Source organism: Zootoca vivipara, chromosome 7, assembly GCF_965207765.1.
Source record: "Zootoca vivipara chromosome 7, rZooViv2.hap1.1, whole genome shotgun sequence".
NCBI classification, from domain to species: Eukaryota; Metazoa; Chordata; class Lepidosauria; order Squamata; family Lacertidae; genus Zootoca; species Zootoca vivipara.
Genome location: NC_142590.1, coordinates 491,147 through 513,149, shown reverse-complemented (window position 1 = coordinate 513,149; position 22,003 = coordinate 491,147). Strand labels below are relative to the sequence as shown.

The 22,003-nt window shown below is 46.8% G+C and overlaps 1 protein-coding gene and 1 long non-coding RNA gene across 5 annotated transcripts in view; one reads left to right on the top strand and one right to left on the bottom strand.

The window, feature by feature from the left end:
- The window catches only part of PDE4DIP (phosphodiesterase 4D interacting protein), a 104,195-nt gene that overhangs the window by 76,323 nt on the left and 5,869 nt on the right, over nucleotides 1-22,003 (bottom strand). For 2 of the 4 annotated variants that reach the window (XM_088674833.1, XM_088674832.1), the window contains exons 2-5: nucleotides 15,665-15,915; nucleotides 13,441-13,490; nucleotides 12,239-12,477; nucleotides 10,920-11,030 (exon numbers count right to left, since the gene is read on the bottom strand). In XM_088674833.1, the coding sequence (XP_088530959.1) occupies nucleotides 10,920-11,030; nucleotides 12,239-12,477; nucleotides 13,441-13,471 (381 nt within the window). In that variant the 5' untranslated portion in view covers nucleotides 13,472-13,490; nucleotides 15,665-15,915. Of the gene's footprint in view, nucleotides 1-10,919; nucleotides 11,031-12,238; nucleotides 12,478-13,440; nucleotides 13,491-15,664; nucleotides 15,916-22,003 lie in introns of those variants that run through there. The other 2 variants (XM_088674834.1, XM_035102110.3) reach the window with 1 other exon arrangement.
- LOC148684948 (uncharacterized) lies at nucleotides 2,844-9,165 on the top strand. Its single transcript, XR_015951219.1, has 2 exons — nucleotides 2,844-3,961; nucleotides 8,627-9,165. It is a non-coding gene; the product is annotated as an uncharacterized LOC148684948 (long non-coding RNA).

The window sequence follows — 22,003 nt, the reverse complement described above, 5'->3', positions numbered from 1 at the left end:
AGAAAAGCTTCTGGTTTTCTTCTAAAGGAAATCTTTATCATTTTTTTGTAGTTCTAAGTGGATACTCTCCCAAAATGCCTGGATTTTTTTACATAGCCACCGCATGTGATAGAAAGTGCCTGATTTGTCTCCACACCTCCAGCAGTTGTTTGGGACACTTTTGTACATCTTTGACAGTTTCCAAGGTGTTAGATACCATCGGTGTTGCATTTTTAGAAAATTCTTAAGACATAACGATTTGTAAATTTCCAATTATTTTTTCCACAAATTTTCCCACTGTGGCATGGTTATTGAATATCCAAAGTCTTGTGACCACTTAGCCATGGCCACTGTGGCCTCCCTCCTCCTTGACTTGGGCATTTTGAAGCCATTCAGCTCTTCTGTGCAGCAGCTCCTCCCCATTGTAAGATTAAGCCAACATGCAGCTTTGGTCAGGGCATTGCATGCAGAGCCGTCTTTCCTATAGGGCTTAGTGGCGCATTGCACCACAGCGCTGGCCTCTCAAGGGGGAGCTGCGCGGCTTTGCTGGTGGCTTCTTGTTTTCCTAGAATCCATTCCCCTGGTTCACGCACAGTGCTCCTGCGTCCTGGGCGACGCAATAGACATAGCTGCTAAGTCTCCCATTTTTCATGGGAAACCCCATTAATCTGTTTCCCGCTGTTATCCCAAATAGAAAAAAACCCCGTAAATCCCCTGATTTCCTACTTGCCAGGGAGGTTCCTTCTGCCCATGTCTGGGCATCGGAAATTGGGCAGTGCTGGCACTGGAAGTCTGGAGATGCGTAGAAGCGACTTCCGGTGCCGCGCCACTGCTGATCCCGGATTTTTCAACGGGAGACTTGGCAGCTAGGGCAATAGTTGCTTGCTGGCGGTCTTGTGAGGTTGGGTGTGTGCGTGCTTCTCTAAACTGGACAGCTGAGCGAGCGCAGTGCATGGCAACCCTCCCCTCGCGTGCCCTCTTTGGGAGTCGAGGCCTTCTTGGGGATGGGAACGAAACGAAAGGAGGCACATGTGAGGCTCCTCCTCCTTTGCGCTCACTCTCTCAGTCATGCTGCCGGCTTGCTTTTGCCCTCCTGCTCCCCCCTCTTTACTAGCTGCACTCTCCTTTGCTCAGTCGCGTGGCCCTGGCATGCAGCTTGCCTCCCAAGCCTCCTGGGCATGGCAGGAGCACAGGAGAGGAGCCCCGAAGAGCCTGGTGGGAACGGTTTTGATGGGGATGCTGGAGCCTCTCCCAGCAGCTCCCTGTCAAAGCTCCCCACCAGCAAGCGAGGACCCCCCCCTCTCCCTTTTCGGTGTGGTGGCTTCCCGGCAGGCAGAAGTGAAGCAGACTTGTCCTTAGCTGTGCCCGAGTGCACTTTTATTTCTCCCTTTAAGTAGTGTTGTGAAATGCAGCGGGCTGCACATGAACACCCCATATGTTGTGTGTGTGGTTGTGGGCGAGGACAATCTGCTGCTGTCCTGTCCCACTCACTTTGAGGGGATCAGGGAGCAACGGGGGTTGGCGTGTGTGTTTGTGTTAAAAAAACCCCTCCTGCTGCCCTTCCTTCTTGGCTGCGAAGCCTGCATGGGCGGGAGGAGGTCAGTGGGTTAAATGTCCTCTCCTTCCTGCTTTCCTCTGTGCCACTTTCTCTCTCTCTTTTCATCCAGTAAAGGAAGGGGTAGGTTCCCCACCCTCAGCTTTTGCCTCTCCTTCCCTGTAGTGAAATCTGTGGAATTCCCAAGTTCAGGTCAACAACTCTGGGGAACCTTTCCTAAAAAAGGTCAACAACATTGGGTTCCCCCCCCCTTAAAAAAGTTGACAACTCTGGGAAACAAGAGGGTTCTTTGCACCATGGCGCCGGATATGCTTAAGACGGCCCTGGTTGCATGTCTGAAGACAAGAAGCAGCAGCAGCAGCTCCAGATGGATCCAATTGCTGTCACAGCAAACTATTTTTTATCTTTAAAATTCTACATCTTCAGGCAGCTCCATCAGCTTCTGGTGAAGCTGAACTTGAGGGGAACAAGCAACTTTGAGATGGTTGGGGAGAGAAAGAAACAAGCAAGCAGGGAGAGACAGCTCAGTGGTTTCTAAAACCCCTCCTTAGGTTATCTACCTTAACCCACTTTTTGAAGCTTTTAGAAATCATCTTAGTCAAGTTGAAACTTGCACGATGGCTTTGCTGTCTATTTGTATTGTTATGGTTTGGTGGGGGAACAAGGGTAAGGAGAACTCCTAGGCGGCATTGGCTGGGGAATGGCACAGCCCAGAGACCAGGGACCATGGCTGGAAGCTATGAGAGGGGCAACACTGAAGGCTCTAGATGTAAAGTTGTGTGAATTAAACCATACTTCTTAAAGACACTCATCTCTGTTGTATCTTGAAACACAACCCTGCCTGGAATCTTGCACCGCTTGTGGAGATTGGGGTGACATGTGCCAGTCTGGCTGCACTTTCCGCTCTCAAAATGGGAAGGAGAGGATTCCATCAAAAACTGCCACAAACTGTTTTAAAGAAGAGAAGCTGCATGACCTAACCATCTAGCTTTTGGGGGGGAATCTAGATTTAAAAGGACTACCCTTTTATTTTTATTTTTACTGTCAACAGAATCAACAACATGTCTCCCGCTCTGGTCCAATGAAGAAAGCTTTGGCTAAGCAGAAGTGGATTATTGTGCAGGACAATGAGCTCCATTCAGTCCCAGTACTCAAAATAAATTCCCGAGTTTCCAAGTAAAAACAACAAAGAGTCCTATATAGCACATTAAAGATTAACAAATTTATGATGGCAAAAATGTTCACACGGACTTGAGCCCACTCTTAATTTGCAAGAATATAAAGGAGATTATAAAGGACAGGTAGACACAGACACAGACAGACAGACAGACACACACACACACACACACGGCCGGATTTAGATTTGATGAGGCCCTAAGCTACTGAAGGTAATGGGGCTCTTTATATCTCCAACTGTCCTTTGTCAACAACAAATTGTCACTGTTTTTTGTGTTGAATATATGCTATATAGTAATTTATGGACCTAATAGGTATCTAAAGCCATTTGCACATAACAAATAGGAGCCTACACAACACAAAACACTGTTGCTGTATGCAGGTTTAATTTTATTTGTTTTTTATCTTATATTTTGGAAATGTACATCCAGGGTTTTTTCCTTTAATTTTTTTTGGGGGCCCCCAAGAGAGTGGGGCCCTAAGCTATAGCTTGTTTAGCTTATACATAAATCCGGCACTGCACACACATGCAGACGTACAATGCATACCGACAAGGTCATAGAGCCCAGCCTATTGCCAAGATAGGAAAGTCACCCCTCCAAACATCCCTGAGAGTTGGCCATGCAGGCAGCCTTTGCTTACAAAATCCCTGACCAAGAAAAAAACCCACCAAGAGCTAGCGCCCAAGAAGAAGAGATTGGCAGCTGGCCAGTAGTGAGATTTTCTGAATCCAGGGAGGGGTTGTAGAGGTTGCCCCCTGGATACATCCTGACAAAGAGCACATGACTGCTTCATCCCATGCTGAACCCAACATGGGTCCCTGCCACTTCTCCCTTCACCATGTCACATAAAATTGCTCTTTGTGCCAATATGACATGAAGACAGGCGGCTCCACTGGGGGTTCCAGCCGACAAGCAGATCAAGCACCAGCCCAACTGCCCACAAATCCCCATGCAAGCTGCTCCATGAAACTCTGCGTCACTTGCCACTTTTGTATTCCCCATGTACCAATTTAAGCAAAGGAGCAGGAGTTGTATTATTCAGTAGCCTGTGAATAGCATGGCCAGAAGCCAGCGGACCCATGTGATGCTTGCCTCTCCTGGAACAGAATGTCCCGACTTCAGTTGCCTGCTTTAGAGAACACAGATCATCTGCTTCGGACAGAGAATCTGAGCTGCCCATCCACAATTGGATCCCTCGCCCACATGCTCAACAGCCATCTTCTGACTCGCCTGGTGCCCTCGGATTCTGGTACTCTTGTTTCCTGCCTGCTTATGAAGCACTTGATGACCCATAACCCAACCAGTAATAATACGGCCACTTCTGCTCATTTATTCCATTGTTCTTTGTACTTCTTTTGTGCCAATTTCTTTTTACTTGCTGCATTTCTCTTTCTCTGTGGATTTTCATGTGAACCAGTGATGTGCTATTGTTACGATTATCACAGGAATAGCTCCAATCTTGCAGAATTGATTCGGTGCCCTTTAGCCCCACCTTCCTTCCCTGCCCCATATTTGACTTTTAACTTCAAAGAGGTGGAATCTATAGGAATGAAGTTTTATCCTTCATTTTACTTTCCTGACGGTCATATTTTGCATGTTTTGTGGACACTACTTCTCGTGTGCCTTCCTCCCAAACCTTCGTATTTCATTGTTTTGGTGGGGGAATTAAGTTTGTGGCTGTGGTAGGAACATGATTGTGGTCATATATAAATCCCAACACGTGCCATGGAGCCTTTTGCCCCAATAAATCTTGGTGGGGCTTCTCACCCCAACCCCAACTGATGGGGATCCAACCGTCTTTCTTTTCCATCAACTTAAATGGAGATAAAGAGCCTGGTTCCCCCAAAATGGCAAGGTGGAGTAAAAGGGTCCTTGGCAGGCAGAATATTTCTGCCACAAGCCATTTCTGGGGAATTAGCCAGCCAATGGGGAGATTACATTCTTTATTAACTTGCATGCTTAGTCTGTGCAGACGGAGAGGAGCGCATGCACGTCAGTGATTTTATTTTTAAAAAAGTGACCTTTCAGGCACCACCCACTTGATTTCATGTGCATTACTTAACACCCTGACACTTTTCATTGCATATTGCAGTGGCATGCAACAGTGTTACAAACAGGGGAGACACAGGGTGCATCCACACAAATCTTTTGACACCCAGGGCGGCAAATTGCCATGCCCCAGGGGGGCACGACATTGCTACGTAACGACACATGCGTCGCTATGTAGAGGGGGATCGCAACCCACCCCCTGCGACTTCAAAACGGAGCCTAAACTGAGCGTCCAGGCTCCAGGTAGATAGCCCACTGGCGCTCGGCCAGCGCCCCTGCATGCAGCTTTTTTTTGTCCCCCCCCCCCCAGGCTGCCGTGCAGAGGCGAGGGGTGTGGCCCCGAGTGACACCCCCTCCAGGGCGGTACCCGGGGTGGACCGCCCCCGCCCCCTGCTTGCTCCGCCCCTGGGGGTGTGTGTATGCTTGAACACAGAGCTTTACAGCCTGGACCTGTGCCTAGAAACATGGCACAAAAGGAAGCCCAGGGATGCTCCACTGCATGTGCCGTATGAGCAGCAGTTGCATTTGCAAAAAAATGCCAGTCCAATGATGCACAGCAAATAAAGGGGACTTCTGTGTGGATGGCACCTGGGTTAGGACGCTGGTGGCTCAAATGTCACCTTTCCAGCAATAACTAGTTTCCCTCTATGGTTTGCTCTTCTCTCCCAGTGTCACAGCCTCCCTTTTTCCAGTCAGAGAGAAAGGAGAAAGTTGGGAGCGCTTTTCAAGCAACTGCGATTTACTTTCTCCAGCAATGTCCCCTGGCTGGCATAACAGCTGCATGGGGCTTGGCATCAGCTCTCAAAAGCCAGGAGGACCAATCTTTGTCCAATATTTAGGGCGGCACCTTTCTAGTTTGCTAGATGTGTCATTCCTTGCTGACTGAACTGTTTCCCAGTCTGTGATGTGAGTTTGTGGCAGGTCTGGTACAGCAAGGGAGCAGTTGGCAAATGTTTGACAAACTAAAAGCAGCACTACAGGTTCTCCCCTCTCTTTCCCTGCTGCAAAGCCACTCTCTCTGATGCTGCCTCACTTGGTCTCCCTCCCACAGCAAGCAAGAAGCAGAACAAACCTCCCAATCATTTCGCCCAGTAACCAGGATATTTATAACTCCCCTCTCTGAGAAGAAGCTATTGGCTGGCAGTTCTGCGACATGTCAGCTGCCTGCACTTGCTTTTCACAATTTTGAGGGCACCTGTCAACACCAGGGTGACATTTCTCTTGCAGTGCACTGACTGTAAACCTCTTAGCTCCAAGTTCTTAGTATGAAAGTGTCTTGTACAAAGTCAGTAGATGGGTCCATCAAGCCTAGTCTTTTCTGCTCTGCTCACAAGCACCTCGGGTCTCTTCCAGACTCTCCTCCTGAGATTGTTCTAACTAACCAGAGATAATGGAAGCCTGATGCACCTGGGGACATTGCAAGCAGAACAGGCATTCTGCCACAGAGCTCTGGCCAGTCCCTCCCCTCCTTTCATACAGGGCTATAGAGACACAGTCAGGTGGCGGACAGGTGTTTATACCACCCACCCCCACAATGGACATCCACGTGACCCTGTGGGTAGAGCACTCTTCTGCTACTTATGGGAGGCAGCATGTGTGCATCCACACTTCTGCTCATGGGAGCTGAAAGATGCTACTCAACTCAGCACAAATGATTTACTGACCACTTTGACCTCTTTATTTTGTTCCTGATCAGGAGGGATGGACTTTTGCAAACCTTTCAGAGCCAAAAAAAATGGCACTCGTAACTCCTCACCATATCCACATTCATGTCCTTTTATTTCATGGCTGCTGATTTTCTCAGGAGCCTTTGTCAAAAGCCTTTTTCAAGTCCAAATACAGTGGTACCTCGGGTTACAAACGCTTCAGGTTACAAACACCACTAACCCAAAAATAGTACCTCAAGAACTTTGCTTCAGGATGAGAAAAGAAATTTCCTTCAGCGGCGCAGCAGCAGCAGCAGGAGGCCCCATTAGCTAAAGTGGTGCTTCAGGTTAAGAACGAACATCCAGAACGAATACGTTCTCAACCAGAGGTACCACTGTATATAATCTGGACATTTCCTTATCTCTATACTTAAAGGTAAAGGTAAAGGGACCCCTGACCATTAGGTCCAGTCATGACTGACTCTGGGGTTGCGCGCTCATCTCGCATTATTGGCCGAGGGAGCCGGCGTATAGTTTCCAGGTCATGTGGCCAGCATGACAAAGCCACTTCTGGCGAACCAGAGCAGCACACAGAAACGCTTATCTACTTGCATTTTGATGTGCTTTCGAACTGCTAGGTTGGCAGGAGCTGGGACCGAGCAACGGGAGCTCACCCCATCACAGGGATTCGAACCGCCGACCTTCTGATCGGCAAGCCCTAGGCTCAGTGGTTCAACCCACAGCGCCACCTATACTTAAGTATATCTCTATACTTAAGAGTCTCCAAACACTTTAAAAGGATTATTATTATTATTATTATTATTATTATTATTATTATTATTATTAATGGTCAAGACTAGCTCGCATAACACAATAGTGACAGCATTCATAAGGATAAAATATACAATTAGAGTAGATTGCAGCAATAGTTAAAATTGAAATATATACATACATCCTTACGGCTGAGATTTGGGCTACCATAAAAATTGATCCTAAGGCTCCCTAAAAGGGGATTTCGGCTTTTCCCTAGTAAGCTATTTTATTCCAGGGGATGATTGGTGCCTACAGATCTGGGCACAGAATCTGGCTACCAGCCAGGCCGACTTGTGATCTTTGCCTAAGAAGAGAGAATTAAGTTTAGACTTGTCTGGTAGATCGGCGAGTCTCTTCAGCAAAGGATTGATGGTTTCTCTATGAATCTCAGCATAAAAAGGACATGTAAAAAATATATGTTCGGGGCTTCCTATTTCCCCTAATGGGCAGGTGCAAAGTCTCTGTGTGTACGGGGAATCCATCTGCAAGCCCCCTGGGCTCTTTTACCTCAATGCCAGACCTGGAATCTTCCTTTGGCGACACCCAGTCAGAAAACCATTTACTCCCGCCTACTCTCATACAAGATACAACTCCAAGACCTAGCCCGTTCCTTATTGAAGACCCAGTAGGCCACATTAATAAGCTCATTGTATCCCCAGCGTGCCCACCCCAAAGAAGCCCTCCATTGCCCGGGAAGCTCAGGATTCGTCATTCGCTGGAAATAAGGAAAAATGACTACCGCTCAGAATCAATGGGGCTATTCCTTGGGGGAGCAGTTTCAAAGTTAGCCACTTATATGTACTTTAAAAGGATAGTGAGGCAGAGCTCCCTCTCCTGCAGAGTCTGGGCTGACCCCTCCTCCGTCAAGCTTTCCCCTCTAGTGGGCAGGGTGGGTCTTGCTGGTCCTGGCAATGAACAAAAGCCCCAAGTAAACACACTCCTGGGAACCCGAGGAGTACAAGAAGCCATGGCACAGGTCCCACAGCCCTCCATTCGCTTGCACTGCTGTCAAGTTGGGTTCTCTATTGTATGTGGTCCTTCTGAAGCTCTCCTTGAGGGGGCCTTCAATCCTGGACAGTGGCATGAGCCCCCCCCCACCTCCACAACCCAGGCAGCGGAGGCTGGCTCTTCCTCACCTGTTGGGATTCTCCTTGGTTTGCTCACTGGAACTCCCTCCCACTGGAGAGGAGACCACTGAACATGTTCACTATTTTTAGATGTCAGGCAAAGATGCATTTCTTCCGCCAGGCCACGGAGGGGGCTGGTTTAAAAACTGGCATCTTTTGAAGCCGGACTGCTGTGATGTTAATTATTTTTATGTAATATTGCTGTGTTGTATTTCAATTCATTGTGTGCCACCCTGGGAACCTTCTGGTTAAGATAATGATACTATTTTTTATTTTTAGCTATGTAGAAGTCGTTCTGAAGCATGAAATTGCAGTGAACCAGGGGAAGAAGAGGAATGCTAATTGTGTGCTTCGGAACCAAAGGAATTCACATGACTATCTAAAAGGAGAACCCTCAGGGGCAGCCCGTCCAGTCCCATTTTGCTGCTTGAGGCAAAACAGGGAGGTGCTGCCACACAGAGACACACCCTATGGCCATGAGGTTTCACTGGAAGAAGCCGCTGCAGGATCCTGGCTGGCCCACCTCACCCTGGCAGGGGCCCTAGCTATGGCCCTGCTCTTAAGAAGATATTCTACTTGTATTTCTCTTTACTGCTTCATGAATCACAACAGGTGCTATGGTACCTGGGCCTCTTAAAGAGTACCACTAAGCATATTTTCAAAATGTTATCTCCATTTTGACATTGGAATTTGACCTCCATAACTGGCTTTGTTTTCCAAAGTCCCTGCGTATCTGCCACCATGTATGTGCCCAGCTAACTGCCTCCTTGCTGTAAGATACTTAAAAAACTGAAACAAAAGAAAAGATGCTGTGAAAACCCTGGTGAGACTTGTTCTCCTTGTGGTCGTCCAGAGGCCAGGTGCCAGGCAGATTTTGGCCCCAAGCTCTGGTCCTCACTGCACCCCTGTTGAGACTGGAACTAGTAGAGCACCGTGAATGCAATCCTAGGTTTAAGTGTTGTTTGGTTTGATTCAGAGGGCAGAGGGTCCCAACCTAGTTTCCAATTTACAGCCCATGAAGTTTCTGAGATGGAATCATATATGGCACTTTCAAGCTACCTCCAACCAGGCTCCAACTCTGTCTGAAGAGTGCGAATCCCCCACAACATCTGACATGTCCACACAGGCTTCTTTCATGCGCCGCCTTCATTCCATTACAACTTTCCACGTCCATTTCTTTCAAGTTCTCTGGCTAACTAAACAGATACGTACACTTGCTTTGAGTGAACACCCTTTTGTGGGTAGGGAGTAAGTCAAACACCACTCCCTTAGAGCCTGGTGACATGCCTGACTAAGATGCTCTAAAGGCTGGTTTTTAAAGTTTTCCACCTCCAACGAATTTTTTCCTGTTGCCTCTTCTGCTGAGGAATCACAGCACATGGCAGAAGATTGGGGGTATGTTCTAGGCTAGGATACACCCTTGGTTAACCCGGAGCACTGGCAAGGCTCCCTGGCCCTTGCCACCACACCAAACAAATGGAGCGTGTGCCCTATAAGGTCCCCACATTCTCCTGTGTGCACATTGCAAAAGAAGGTTGATCGTGGTCAGCAAGCTGCTCTTCAGATAAGCTTCCCACCTTTTCTGACACTCACTCTGAGAAAACCCTGGCAAACTTCAGAGAACCACCAGATCTTCTCCAAACACAGTTTGAAAACCACTGTTTTAAAATATTGTTGCATATTCCCCTCTTCTCTGAGCAGTAGAGAGATTTACAGGGTTGGGGGAAAGTATTGGAAAAGGACATAATTTTTGAAACACTTGATTTACAAATACATGGGTGACAAGTAGCAGTACTTCTCTGTACAGCACCATCCCATTCCCCAAAGCAGTAGCAGACCCTTCAAATCCTCCCTCCTGTGATATTTCTGACCAACAACCAAAAGTCACACTTTCCTCTCCTCTGGATACATTCCAACGTCCAAGCTCTCTTTCCACCCGCTCATGCAGATGGAATTGACCCATTAGCCAGAAACCCCCCAAAATCAAATCCATAAATCAAGCACCTTCCACAAACGAACCTTTTAGAGAAAACCGTTTTGCATATCCCGAGAGAATGCTTGCAACTATTATCCTCACAAGATGAGTTTCAATTGCCCAGATACTGCATTTTTATATTTCGATGCTATACATTCTGTTCTATTGTCACAAAGTATTTTATTCTCCAATGCTCAGCGTTTCAGAATTCTAAGTTTGGTGGACATTAACAAAGTTGTCTGATTGAATTACCAAGAACATAAAAGACTATTATACTTAGAGCTGCAGTTTGTTCACAAAGTGAAACAACACAAACTCTGCAGGTTCAACAGCTATCTCTGGTAAGTAGCAGTGACCCCCCTTCTCCCTGACTAAGACGATTCCTGACAGAAGGACAGGCTCCAGCCAGAGTCCAACTTCTAAGGGACACCATGGCAAAACTGCCAGCCTAGGCAGCAGCCCAACACACTGAAGTATTGTTAGCTCCATAAAGTGACTTTTCTTCAGTTAAGTAGACTAGAAAACTCTCGCCCAGCTCTGCCTCCGGGGCCCAACAAGCTCAGACTCTGCACTCCCCAGTCCCTGCTGTTTGCTCACCCGCCTGTGGACGTCCTCCCCGCTGGGCTCATACTTCTGCTGCATGCGCTCCTCCAAGAAGTAGATGCGCAGCTTGAGGCTGAAGTTCTCTTTCTTCAAGTCATTGAGGTGCTGAGACAGAGTACGGTAGCCATTAGACATGGTGGGCGATCCATGGGGTGGAAATCTCCTCTCACCCCTTTCACTGCAGTAACATTGTGAAGCCGAGAAAAGAGGGGGAGCCCAGAAAAATGGGCCTGGGAGGCCTATGGAGACATTGGGATGAGCTCAAAGCGCCAGGCGTCAGCTGCCCTTCAGCTCTGGGGCTGCTGCTCAACTCTGGAGCAGAGGGCAGGTCCATTTCTTTTTTTACCTCCAGGAGGTATTTGAGGAATCCTTGGCAGGCGCTCATCCTGCATGAACCCCTTCGCAAGTGGTGTAATCTGAGCTAGGCTGGGGAGAGATCGGCAGCCCTCGCTCGCCAACTGCAGGAGATTAAGAGCTCTGAGGGAAACAGTGCGCCTAGGGCAGCCCCACTCCCTGCAGAGGGAGGCAGAGAGATTGCGCCTGGGCCAGGTGGGGGGTGAGTAACATGGTCAAGGCACAGCATGACGGGGAAGGAGAGGAGAACCCCTCAAGTGCCGCTGGAGATCTGGTTCCAGCACATAATTCTGCCTCTGAGGAAAGGAAAAAAAAAACCTCAGCTCCCTTCCCTTCATGGGCCTAGCAAGCCTAACAATTCCAAGGCTCAGGTGGACCTCCAAACAAGGCCTGTGGCCAGGGTTGCAAACCTTGCCAGTATTTCAGTGGACCAGCAACTACGGTAATATAAACTGTCAGGTGATCAGTAGTGAGGCCTGAAGAGCCAGAAAATCTGCAGTTTCCTTGGTTCCCACTCAGATATGCCAATATTGTTCCAGCCTTCCCTTGGCAGGTTAAGATTCTTTCCTCAAGGTATGGGGTGGGAGGCCGAAATTATTAAAGCTTCCTAGGCTGCTGCTATACTTCTTCCCACCTGGCAGTCAAACCACGCTGACCTCTCTGCAAACTTGGCAGACATCTATTAGAAATTTGCAGGAGAGAAAGGACTGCGATGTATTTTGCAGGATAGCTCAAATTACAATAGATTATGCTTGTTGTATAAGAATCCCATTGTCCCATTAATCACATACTGGAGTTGGAGTGCTGAAAAAATGCAAGATCTTCAAAACAAAAGCACTTCTTCCTGGGGGGGGGGATTTTTAGTCTTGTTGCTTCAGTCCCAGTTCAGGGAATTTCCAATGGGCTCAGGGACAATATGTGGTTTAACTGTTGGGGGGCTGTGCTTCCAGACTGCTTACCTTTTCAAAATCTCGCAGCGTTTGGGTCTGTGCTGTGGCGTTCTCATCAAAGCCTCCTGGGAGGGGGCTCTCGACAAGGGCTGTCTCCAAGCCACGCAGAACTTTGGGCTCCACATGCATCACGGAGTACGCCATGTCCAAGTCCTCGGCGCTGGGCGTCTGCAGCAAAGGACCCGTGTTGAAGTAGCTCAAGATCTGTGGCTGGATCTGGCATCTCTGCTGCATGGTATCAACAAAGGCTGGGGAGCACGAGGAGAGAGGGGCATTCAGACCCTGGGGAAACTTCATCACGACACCAGGCAAAACCCTACAGCACTGGCAATAGAAAGCCAGGAGACCATAAGGGCATTCTCCTGCAAGTTCCTCTCTCATGCAGTCTACTTAAAACAGAAGGTACTTTCTGGCCAAGGCAGGGGTTACACAGGAGTAGGGTCAAGGGTTGGCATGGCTGGGCATCTGAAACAAAGACCTGCTGCCGTGAGAAGGAGCCAACATTTGTATCACACTTGCATTACAAAGACAGGAACTCAAAGAAAGAACTCATAGGAATGGAGGGTGGAGATAGCACAGCACTGAACAAGGTACGAAAAATGGCAGTCGATATGATCCAAGCCACGCAACACCTTCCCTATAAGTGGTGGTGCCTTTAAAATTTACTGAGACACCGAGGCTGACAAATGCACAGAGGTCAATTGTGATCCTGGCTAAAGCCACCAAGTTCGGTGTCCATGTACCAGGGAATCCCAGCTGACTGGGGGGTGGGTAGGCAGGACTGTTGTCATCACGCCATCCTGGTCCAATTCCCAAAATCATTTTGTTGGCCACTGCTGGAAAAGGACCTTAGATCACTTGACTCATCCTGCAAGCCTGTTCTCCATATACTCCTATAGAGACAGGGAGGCAGGAAAGGAGCTACAGGGCCTTTTTAGGGATGGCCTGTTCCACAGAGTGGTCTACTGGCCTGGAATGCTTTTCCTACAATATGCTGCATGTTCTTCAAGCCCCTCATTCCTATAATGAAGTAAGTGCTCCCTTTGAGGAGCAGTTTATTCTCCTCGTCGGCTGGGGTGTGCTGTCTTACAGGAAGCCATAGGTGCCAGGCTTCCACAGGTCTCACCAGGCCAGAAAGTCTGGCTATATGCTTAACCCCACAGAGCAAGAACCAGCAGATCAAAGCATAGCCCAAGTGGGGCAGACCTTACCCATCATCACATGTCCAGTTCTAGGAACCATCTTGCCTTTGATCTCCTCCCTGCACAGAAGACACATTGGCAAATGTAAGTGAACAGTGTTAAAGCTCATGGAAGCACCAACAGAGCAAAATTTCCCTACTTGCAAAGTTTGCTCACAAATCACATTAATTCAAGAAATCCCCTAACATTTTATCCTAAGTGTTCAAACATTACAGCCGTGTTCAAATAGTTCATTGGCTATTTTCTTGCTCTAGTTCCTTCCCTTCAGGCTAATAGGCTGCTTTTGAAGAATAAATTTGCCCCTGGGATGGTGATGGGGAGCAATCCTGCTTGGGAGAAACTTCTGGAAAATGGTGCATGAAGAGGAACAGCCTGTTGCACCAGAGATTTCAAACCAGCAGCCAAGAAAGACTGAAAGCATTCGGATTGCCAGAAATGTTTTTGGGGTGGGTGTTGTCTGCCTCTCAGCTGCATTTGGGGCTGACCCACAAACGCCCTCATGCCAAGGAAAGTGTGTCCAGAAGCCTCTCACCAGAAACAGGACTCACCGTTGAGAGTTCATGTTTAAAGGCAAAACTATCCAATTATCACTTTCTATTTGAGAATTAGAACAGAGACATCTTGGGAAATTCATCCTTATCTAAATTTTGCTAATGCAATTTCTACTTCTGCCAAACTTTACATGTCTACCTAGAAGTAAACCCCATCATGCTCAGTGGGACTTACTCACAAGTGAGTGGGTATCAGATTGCAGCCTAAATAGCACTACCTTGGACAAGCATAACTTCTCAGTTTCAAATTGAGTTGGTTAGTGATCACCATAGACCAGGGGGCGGCAAGGCTTACCGGGCATGGGCCGGATCACTACCATGGAGATCCTCCATGGGCCGGACTGGCGCAATGTGACGCCGGAAATTGGGTCTGTGCATGCCCAGACACTGAAAACTGCACCTGCGCAGAAGCGATTTTTGGCATCTGGGCATGCGCGGAAGTGATTTCCAGAGCCGTGGAAGAGAGTCCCTGTGCTGCACTGTGCCGGTTTAGCGCAGTGCGTGGGGACTCACCGAGCTGGCAGCTCTGTTTGGGGGTGGCTCGTGGGCCAGTAAAGCAACCCTCATGGGCCGCTTCCGGCCCATGGGGCTTAGGTTGCCGACCTCTGCCATAGACTCTAGGGCAGGCGTCGGCAAGGTTTACTGGCCATGGGCTGGATCATTCCTATGGAGATCATCCGTGGGCTGGGCTGGCGCAGCGCAATGCCAGAAATCACATTTGCACATATCCGTGGCGCCAGCATTTGCTTCTGTGCATGCCCAGACGCCGAAAATCGCACCTGCACAGAAGCGATTTCCGGCGTCTGGACATGCACAGACGTGATTTCCGGCGCTGCTCGGCAAGTCCCCGTGCTGCACTGTGCTGGTTTAGCGCAGCGCATGGGGGACTCACTGAGCGGGCAGCTCAGTTCAGGGGCAGCTTGTGGGCCGGTAAAACGGGCTTTGTGGGCTGCATCTGGCCCATGGGCCACACGTTGCCGACCCCTGCTCTAGGGTCTACATGAGCAACTTGGCACTCAAAGTGTAATATAATTTAAACTAAAAGTGAAATTAAAGGTATGTAAAAATGTCGGACATTTATTTATTTATTTAAACATTTGGATCCCTGCCTTCTGTCACCAACAATGGAACCTCTAAGATGGCTAACAACAAGTCAGTGAAAAGGCCATAAAATAAAAACAGCATTAAAAATGACATAAAAGCAATATAACAAAATATCTGTTTCAGGGAACACAAGAGCATAAACAGGATTCAAAACCAAAGTCTAGATAACAACTGTCATGGAAATAGGAATTATAGAACTTATAGAGTAGAAGGTGAGTTAATTGCCTCAAAGCTGTAAAGAGGCCCATCTGTTGTCTGATTAGCCCTGATTCACATTTGTATGGCAGGGCTGTGGGATGCGAAAGGAGGATGTAAAGGTAAAGGTAAAGGGACCCCTGACCATTAGTACTTTGATTATATGAATAAGAGTTCTTTGATTATATTAACAAGCACATGATTAAGGATGATCTGGTAGACATTACACACATAGAATCATAGAATCATAGAGTTGGAAGAGACCCCAAGGGCCATCCAGTCCAACCCCCTGCGAAGCAGGAAACACCATCAAAGCATTCTTGACATATGCCTGTCAAGCCTCTGCTTGAGACTCCCAAGAAGCTTTGAGCAAGATCCCTCACCGATGGCTCCTGAGTCAACTTGGTAGTTGCAGGATAAGTGTTCAAGGCCTCTGTGGTCCTAAAGGTAAAGGTACCCCTGACCATTAGGTCCAGTTGTGACCGACTCTGGGGTTGCACCGCTCATCTCGCGTTATTGGCCGAGGGAGCCGGCATACAGCTTCCGGGTCATGTAGCCAGCATGACAAAGCCGCTTGCAGGGACTTTCAGAGCAGGGGGGAACAGAGGATTGCTTGCAGAGGCTGCATGATACCCTGAAACAAAGCAGCAACAATAACCCAATAAATAAATATATAAATCAAATTGATATCAAGCAATACAAACACCATATTAATTCTGGATGATTTCCTATAAAATTTGTATTAAAAGGCAGGACTCTATTGAAACACGTGGGGCTTCTACTGTAAAGGGGTGGAGAACATGTCGCTTTTCATTATGATAGATAGATGTTGCATCTTATATCTTCTAACTGGCACAACCGAAGAAGGTTAAAGCCGCCCCTTTTTCTGCTCAGAATATGGCAGTGTTTTTCAACCACTGTTCCGCAGCACACTAGTGTGCCGTGAGATGTTGCCTGGTGTGCCATTCTGAACGCAGGCGGCGGGCGGCGCCCAGAGGCCCGGCGAGAAGCACCTCCCCAATTCCTTTGTTGTCGCTGCAGCGGCGGCGAATGCGCGGAAACTCCTCGGCGAGCCGCTTCAAACTGGCCACGGCGCTAGTCCCTGGCGTTGCGTCCTGCCGCTGGCAAGTCAGGAGGTTCGCCCTCACTGAGGAAAAAGCTAACGCTCTCTTGAGCCGCCGCCCGCCTCGCTCGGAGTTCCTACTGCCTGTCAATGGCTGCCAAAAGGGGAGAGGTCAGCAGTCAGATGAGAAAGTCAGGATGAAAGTGGATGCCCCTTCTGTCGAATCAATTTTGCTCCATTAGATGCTCAAATTCCCTGCTTTTCACAGAAGAGCTTTGAGCTGCCAAGGAAGCAGGAGAAATGCAGTCATCCCTGGGGAGAGATGGGCCAATGAGGTTGGGTTGCAATCAATAGGGACATATCTTGTGAAGCAGGGCAGGAAGAAGCCCTTAAACCAGTGATGGGCAACCTTTTGAGCTTGGTGTGTCAAAATTCGCCAAAAAACCGAGCATAACTCGGGTGGTGTGTCACTTCAAGAAAAAAACCATAATTTTGCGATATTTATAGTTTAAATAACAAAAATGTATAATTGTAATATATAACTGTATTTAATAAACCAAAAACTAATTATTTAACCTAACCAAACCAAAAACCTATTATTTATCACAAAGTGCCCAGAGTTGTTGAGCTTTTTTTGGGGGGGGGGAGCTGCTGACCAAAGTTTTGGAGGTTTTTTTGGGTGTGTGTGTGCAAAAGTTGCTGCGCTTTTTTTGGGGGGAAAGAGAACAGAAATAAATGACAAATAATACCTTCGCTGGAACTAACATGCAGCACCGACATAGTCTGCCAAAGCGCCAAAAAAACAGCACAGAAAGGGTTAAAAACCAATCTCTGGGTTTTAACAGCTGAGACAAGCTGTAGGAGCAGGAGAACAAATGGGGGTGGGTGGGGAAAAACCAACAACAACAGTGTGAATGGGCCAATGGGGTGCGTGCCAGCAGTGAGGGCTCTGCGTGTCACGTCTGACACGCATGTCATAGGTTCGCCATCACTGCCTTAAACCATGGGCTGAATACTTCACCCTTTTCTAGATGACTCTGTGCAACCCAATGGCCAGGCTTCCCTTATCGCAAGGTGACGGAGGGTAGAAGGACTCCTTCTTCTGAATGCAGAGGAAGTTAAACTACTGAGTTGGCATGAACAAAGAAGTCAGGAAGGCTGACTGTTAGGGGAGAGCTCCATAAAGCACACCCACTGCAACTGTGATACATTACACAAATACAGTAGTGATATGTTGACTTTCACAATTTCAGATACCTGAAGATACCTGAAGAAGTGTGCATGCACACGAAAGCTCATACCAATAACAAACTTAGTTGGTCTCTAAGCTGCTACTGGAAGGATTTTTTACATTTTGTTTTGACTACGGCAGACCAACATGGCTACCTACCTGTAACTAATTTTTTTTGTTTTGATGCAGAATCTGGAATTATGTGTATTTCAATACTTTAAAAATATTAGACGTTACAGGAAAGCACAGAGGTAATATGAAAATGAAGAATCATTGAGGGCTTTATTGTGTACAAAGAGGCTTTCCTTTTCATCTTTCTCACATCCTCTGAAATTCTTGTGCAGAGCTGCCCTCTTTTCCAAGTATCAGGAAGACCAATCCTATCCTTCTGCTACAAGCCATGATGTCAGGACTAACATCAGCCCCACACAGATGCCACCCTATGGCCAACTAGTGGCAGAGCCATCACCTCAGTGGCTGCAGAAACCAAACAAATGTAGCAAAGACAACAGAGAGTCCCTTCGTGACGACAAGGTCCCTGCATACCAACCATCTATTAGCCATCTATGGAACACACCAATGGACATGTGGCAATGGCAGAATGCCAGAATGACATCACCCTTCCCAGCACACATCCTGTATTCCCTTCCTACATATAAGGCACAAGCACATTCCCAGGAATGGGTAACAGCACCTCTCACCATGACCCTCTGGCCACTTCCCTTCTTTGGGAAAATTGCCCATTTATTCCTACCTTCTATTTCCTCTATTTAACCTGCACAGAGCCTAGGGCTTGCCGATCAGAAGGTTGGGGGGTTTGAATCCCCACGACGGGGTGAACTCCTGTTGCTCGGTCCCTGCTCCTGCCCACCTAGCAGTTCGAAAGCGCGTCAAAGTGCAAGTAGATAAATAGGTACCGCTACAGCGGGGAGGTAAACGGTGTTTCCGGGTGCTGATCTGGTTTGCCATAAGCGGCTTAGTCATGCTGGTCACATGACCTGGAAGCTGTATGCCGGCTCCCTTGGCCTATAGAGCGAGATGAACGCCGCAACCCCAAAGTCGTCCACAACTGGACCTAATGGTCAGCAGAAGCCATGCTGATTCTTCTTCAGCAAAGGTTTGTTCTATATACTTAATATATATATTTTAAAATGCACCCCTTATTTTCAACTTTTGGGAGAGCAAAGTTTCTACTCCTTTTTGTTCTCTTTATTTGGACAATACTTCCATTTTCTGAAACAACTTTTGCAGGGGCTGCAAACAGCTTCCTAGACACAGACACCCCTCCCAATCTTTGATATCTACTGCAGCTAAGTTTCTTTTATCACCGTTTTGAAACACCTGCAACATCCTGGAGAAAATGTGACCCTTTTGAAAAACCACACAGAAGAAATACAAATAACCTACAGGATAACCAAACATAAATAATAAAGAGGTTTTTACCAGTTGAAGGGGGAATTTGGGATGGTGTGGCTTGTTATACACCTGCCCCAAACCCCTCTTTTATATACTGGCAACTGTTCTAAGCACAAGGCCCAGATCTCCTCCTCCTTTGCACACGAGAACAATAACCAACACCACCGCCACCCCACCCCCCACCCCGGTTCCAAATATAACCCCATCAGACTTTACTGGGTCAGTCCCAATTTTGATGCCATACCATGTTTTCATGAATGAATCACTTTAATAAAGGAGGAGCCAACGCATATCAAAGTTGTTATAAAATATAAAATAGGCAGGAGGTGGAGCTGACAATCACTTTTAATGACAGGCAAAATAAATCTTATTTATCTTAGAATGAAGAAATGGAATGACGATAAGATAAGATTAAATTAAAGTGAAAAAGAACAAGACTGATTTATTACTTATAGATGAGAATCAAATACATAAATATAGCATGGAGGCTAAACAGCTCAGCAAAAAAGTTGCCAAGAAGGATTTAAAGCTTATGACACATAAAATGAAGATCCTTTACAATTTACTTGAGAAAATGCTGCCTGCCATATGAACAGTATTTAATTATTATTTTAGCATTTTCTTTTCTTTCTTTCTTTTTCTTTTTCTTTTTTTTATTAAAAGAAACTTTATTTCCACTCTTCAAAATAGTACAAAATTATAAGAAAAGAAAGTAATACAGACAAAAATACAAAAGAATACAAAAAACTCATGATTTACAAAGGAAAAATACAAACAAACACAAGATCATACGCAAAATAATATTTCATAACATGTAATAACATAAATCAGAAAAAAACCAAAAACCAACCATTACAATCAACACAATAAACATACAAATTAAAAATTGACTCCCATCACTCATACATAACTTCCATTTTCTTACTTTCTTCTAATCTTGCTTTGCTTTATTACCAAATTCTTACTCTAAAACTATTCTTCTTATTTACATTAACTCCAATATCTATCTCTCTATTTTTTTATCTCATTTTCTATAATCCCTTACTCCTCCTTTAGCTTAAGCAAATCACCAGATTAATATTAAAATTTTCTTTAATCAAATAATCCTCCACCAATTTCCATTCCATTATATATTTTTCTTTAAGAATATTTCTAATTGCTGCCGTCATCTTGGCCAAGTTCATGAACTCTACCAATTTCTCCTGCCATTCAAAAATTGTTGGCATTTTCTCCCCCTTCCAATTCTTAGCTATAAGTAATCTAGCTGCTGCGCTACCATATAACAATATATTTCTTTTAATTTCAAGGATGTTTTCAGGGACTATACTTAATAAAAACAGCTCCTGTTTCTTTTTAAACATCATCTTCAACATCTTTTTTAGTTTTTCATACACCGCATTCCAGAATTCATAAATTTTAGCGCATTGCCACCAGCAGTGGTAATAGCTACCGACCTCGACTTTGCACTTCCAACATTTGTTTGAGTTACTTTTATACATTTTAGCGATTTTCACTGGGGTTAAATGCCATCTATGAACTAATTTTAATATGTTTTCTTTTATTCCTGTACATGCTGTGAATCTTAATCCTTCTTTCCATAGCCTCTCCCACTGTTCGCTATAAATAGGTCTCCCTATGTCTTGGGCCCATCGTATCATCGTGGTTTTAATGACTTCATCTTTAAGTTCCCATTCGAGCAGGTATTTATATAATTTTGACAATGATTTACTCATATTTTCAATCAGTAATTCTTGTATTTTTGATTTATCTTCTAAAAAGCCATTTTTATGCTTATTAAATAAATTTTGAATTTGACAATAATGCAGCCAACTTGTGCACTCTTTTTTCATTTGTTGGTATGTTTTCCACTTAAATGTCTACAAGACACCTCACAACAATATATATACCATACTAAAAACAATGGATAAAGCACAGAAAACAAAAATTAGAACAGCTGAGAGTGCTAAGCAGCATCCAAGCAGCCTTCCTGTCCTTGGGGGTCACTGAATGGGCCCCTGCTTCACAGGTGAATGTTTTTGCAGGGTCACGAATAAGCTGAATCTTTTTCCCTGAAGAAATGGAGAAAGCACCCCTGGAAGAAACCCCTTGCCTACAGCTGGGTTCCTTCACTTGGGTCCAAGGAATAGCCTGGCCCTGGCGCCTCCTCATCCTCCAGCAAAAGGCCCGTCTCCAGCAGAGCCCAGCCCAGCTCCCCCCCCCTCTCTGGGGTGCAACCCTTCCCTGGATGCTCCCTGCCAGCTGTTTCCAGGGCAAGGGCGTAGCCAGGATCAAAACTAGGGGGGGGCAAGCCATGATCATTCAGGGGCGGGGCCACAAAGTGGGAACGTGGGCGGGGCTACAGGGCCAGCTGGCCTGACGACATCGTTTTGGCGGCAGCGGCCACCTTGTGCTTCTGGGGCTGGCAACGGCGGCGGCTACCCTGCTTGGCTGGAGAGGACGGGAGGGTCGGGCAGGCAAGAGGGGGTGACAGGGTGGGCGAGGGCAAGGCAAGGCACGGCCGCAGTCACGACAGCTCCGAGGCGTTGCTGCATATCAGCATAATATTTCAACCATGTTGTGGGTTCAAGCTCCACCTTAGGAAAAAATTCCTGCATTGCAGGGGGTTGGACTAGATGACCCTTGTGGTCCCTTCCGACTACAATTCTATGATTATATTGATATATTGCCATAGCATATGCATCATTCTGCTTTCTTGAATTGTCCTACTCCTAGGCATAGCAGCCAACTCCTAGAGGCCTAGGTGCCTCCCCCCCCAAATACTAGTAAATACCGTATGTGAGAGTCATCCCCCCCATGTTGATGGGCTTTCTATGTGGGGCTTATCTGCCCCCCCCATATTTTATTAAGAATGGAAGAGGGAGGGAAGGAAGGAAGAAATAGAGAGAGGGATAACTCATATTTGTGGGTGCCTCTGGGTGACGCTGTGATGCTGGAACTCTGCAGCAAGAGGACGGGAGGGTCGGGCAGGCGAGAGGGGGTGGCAGGGTGGGT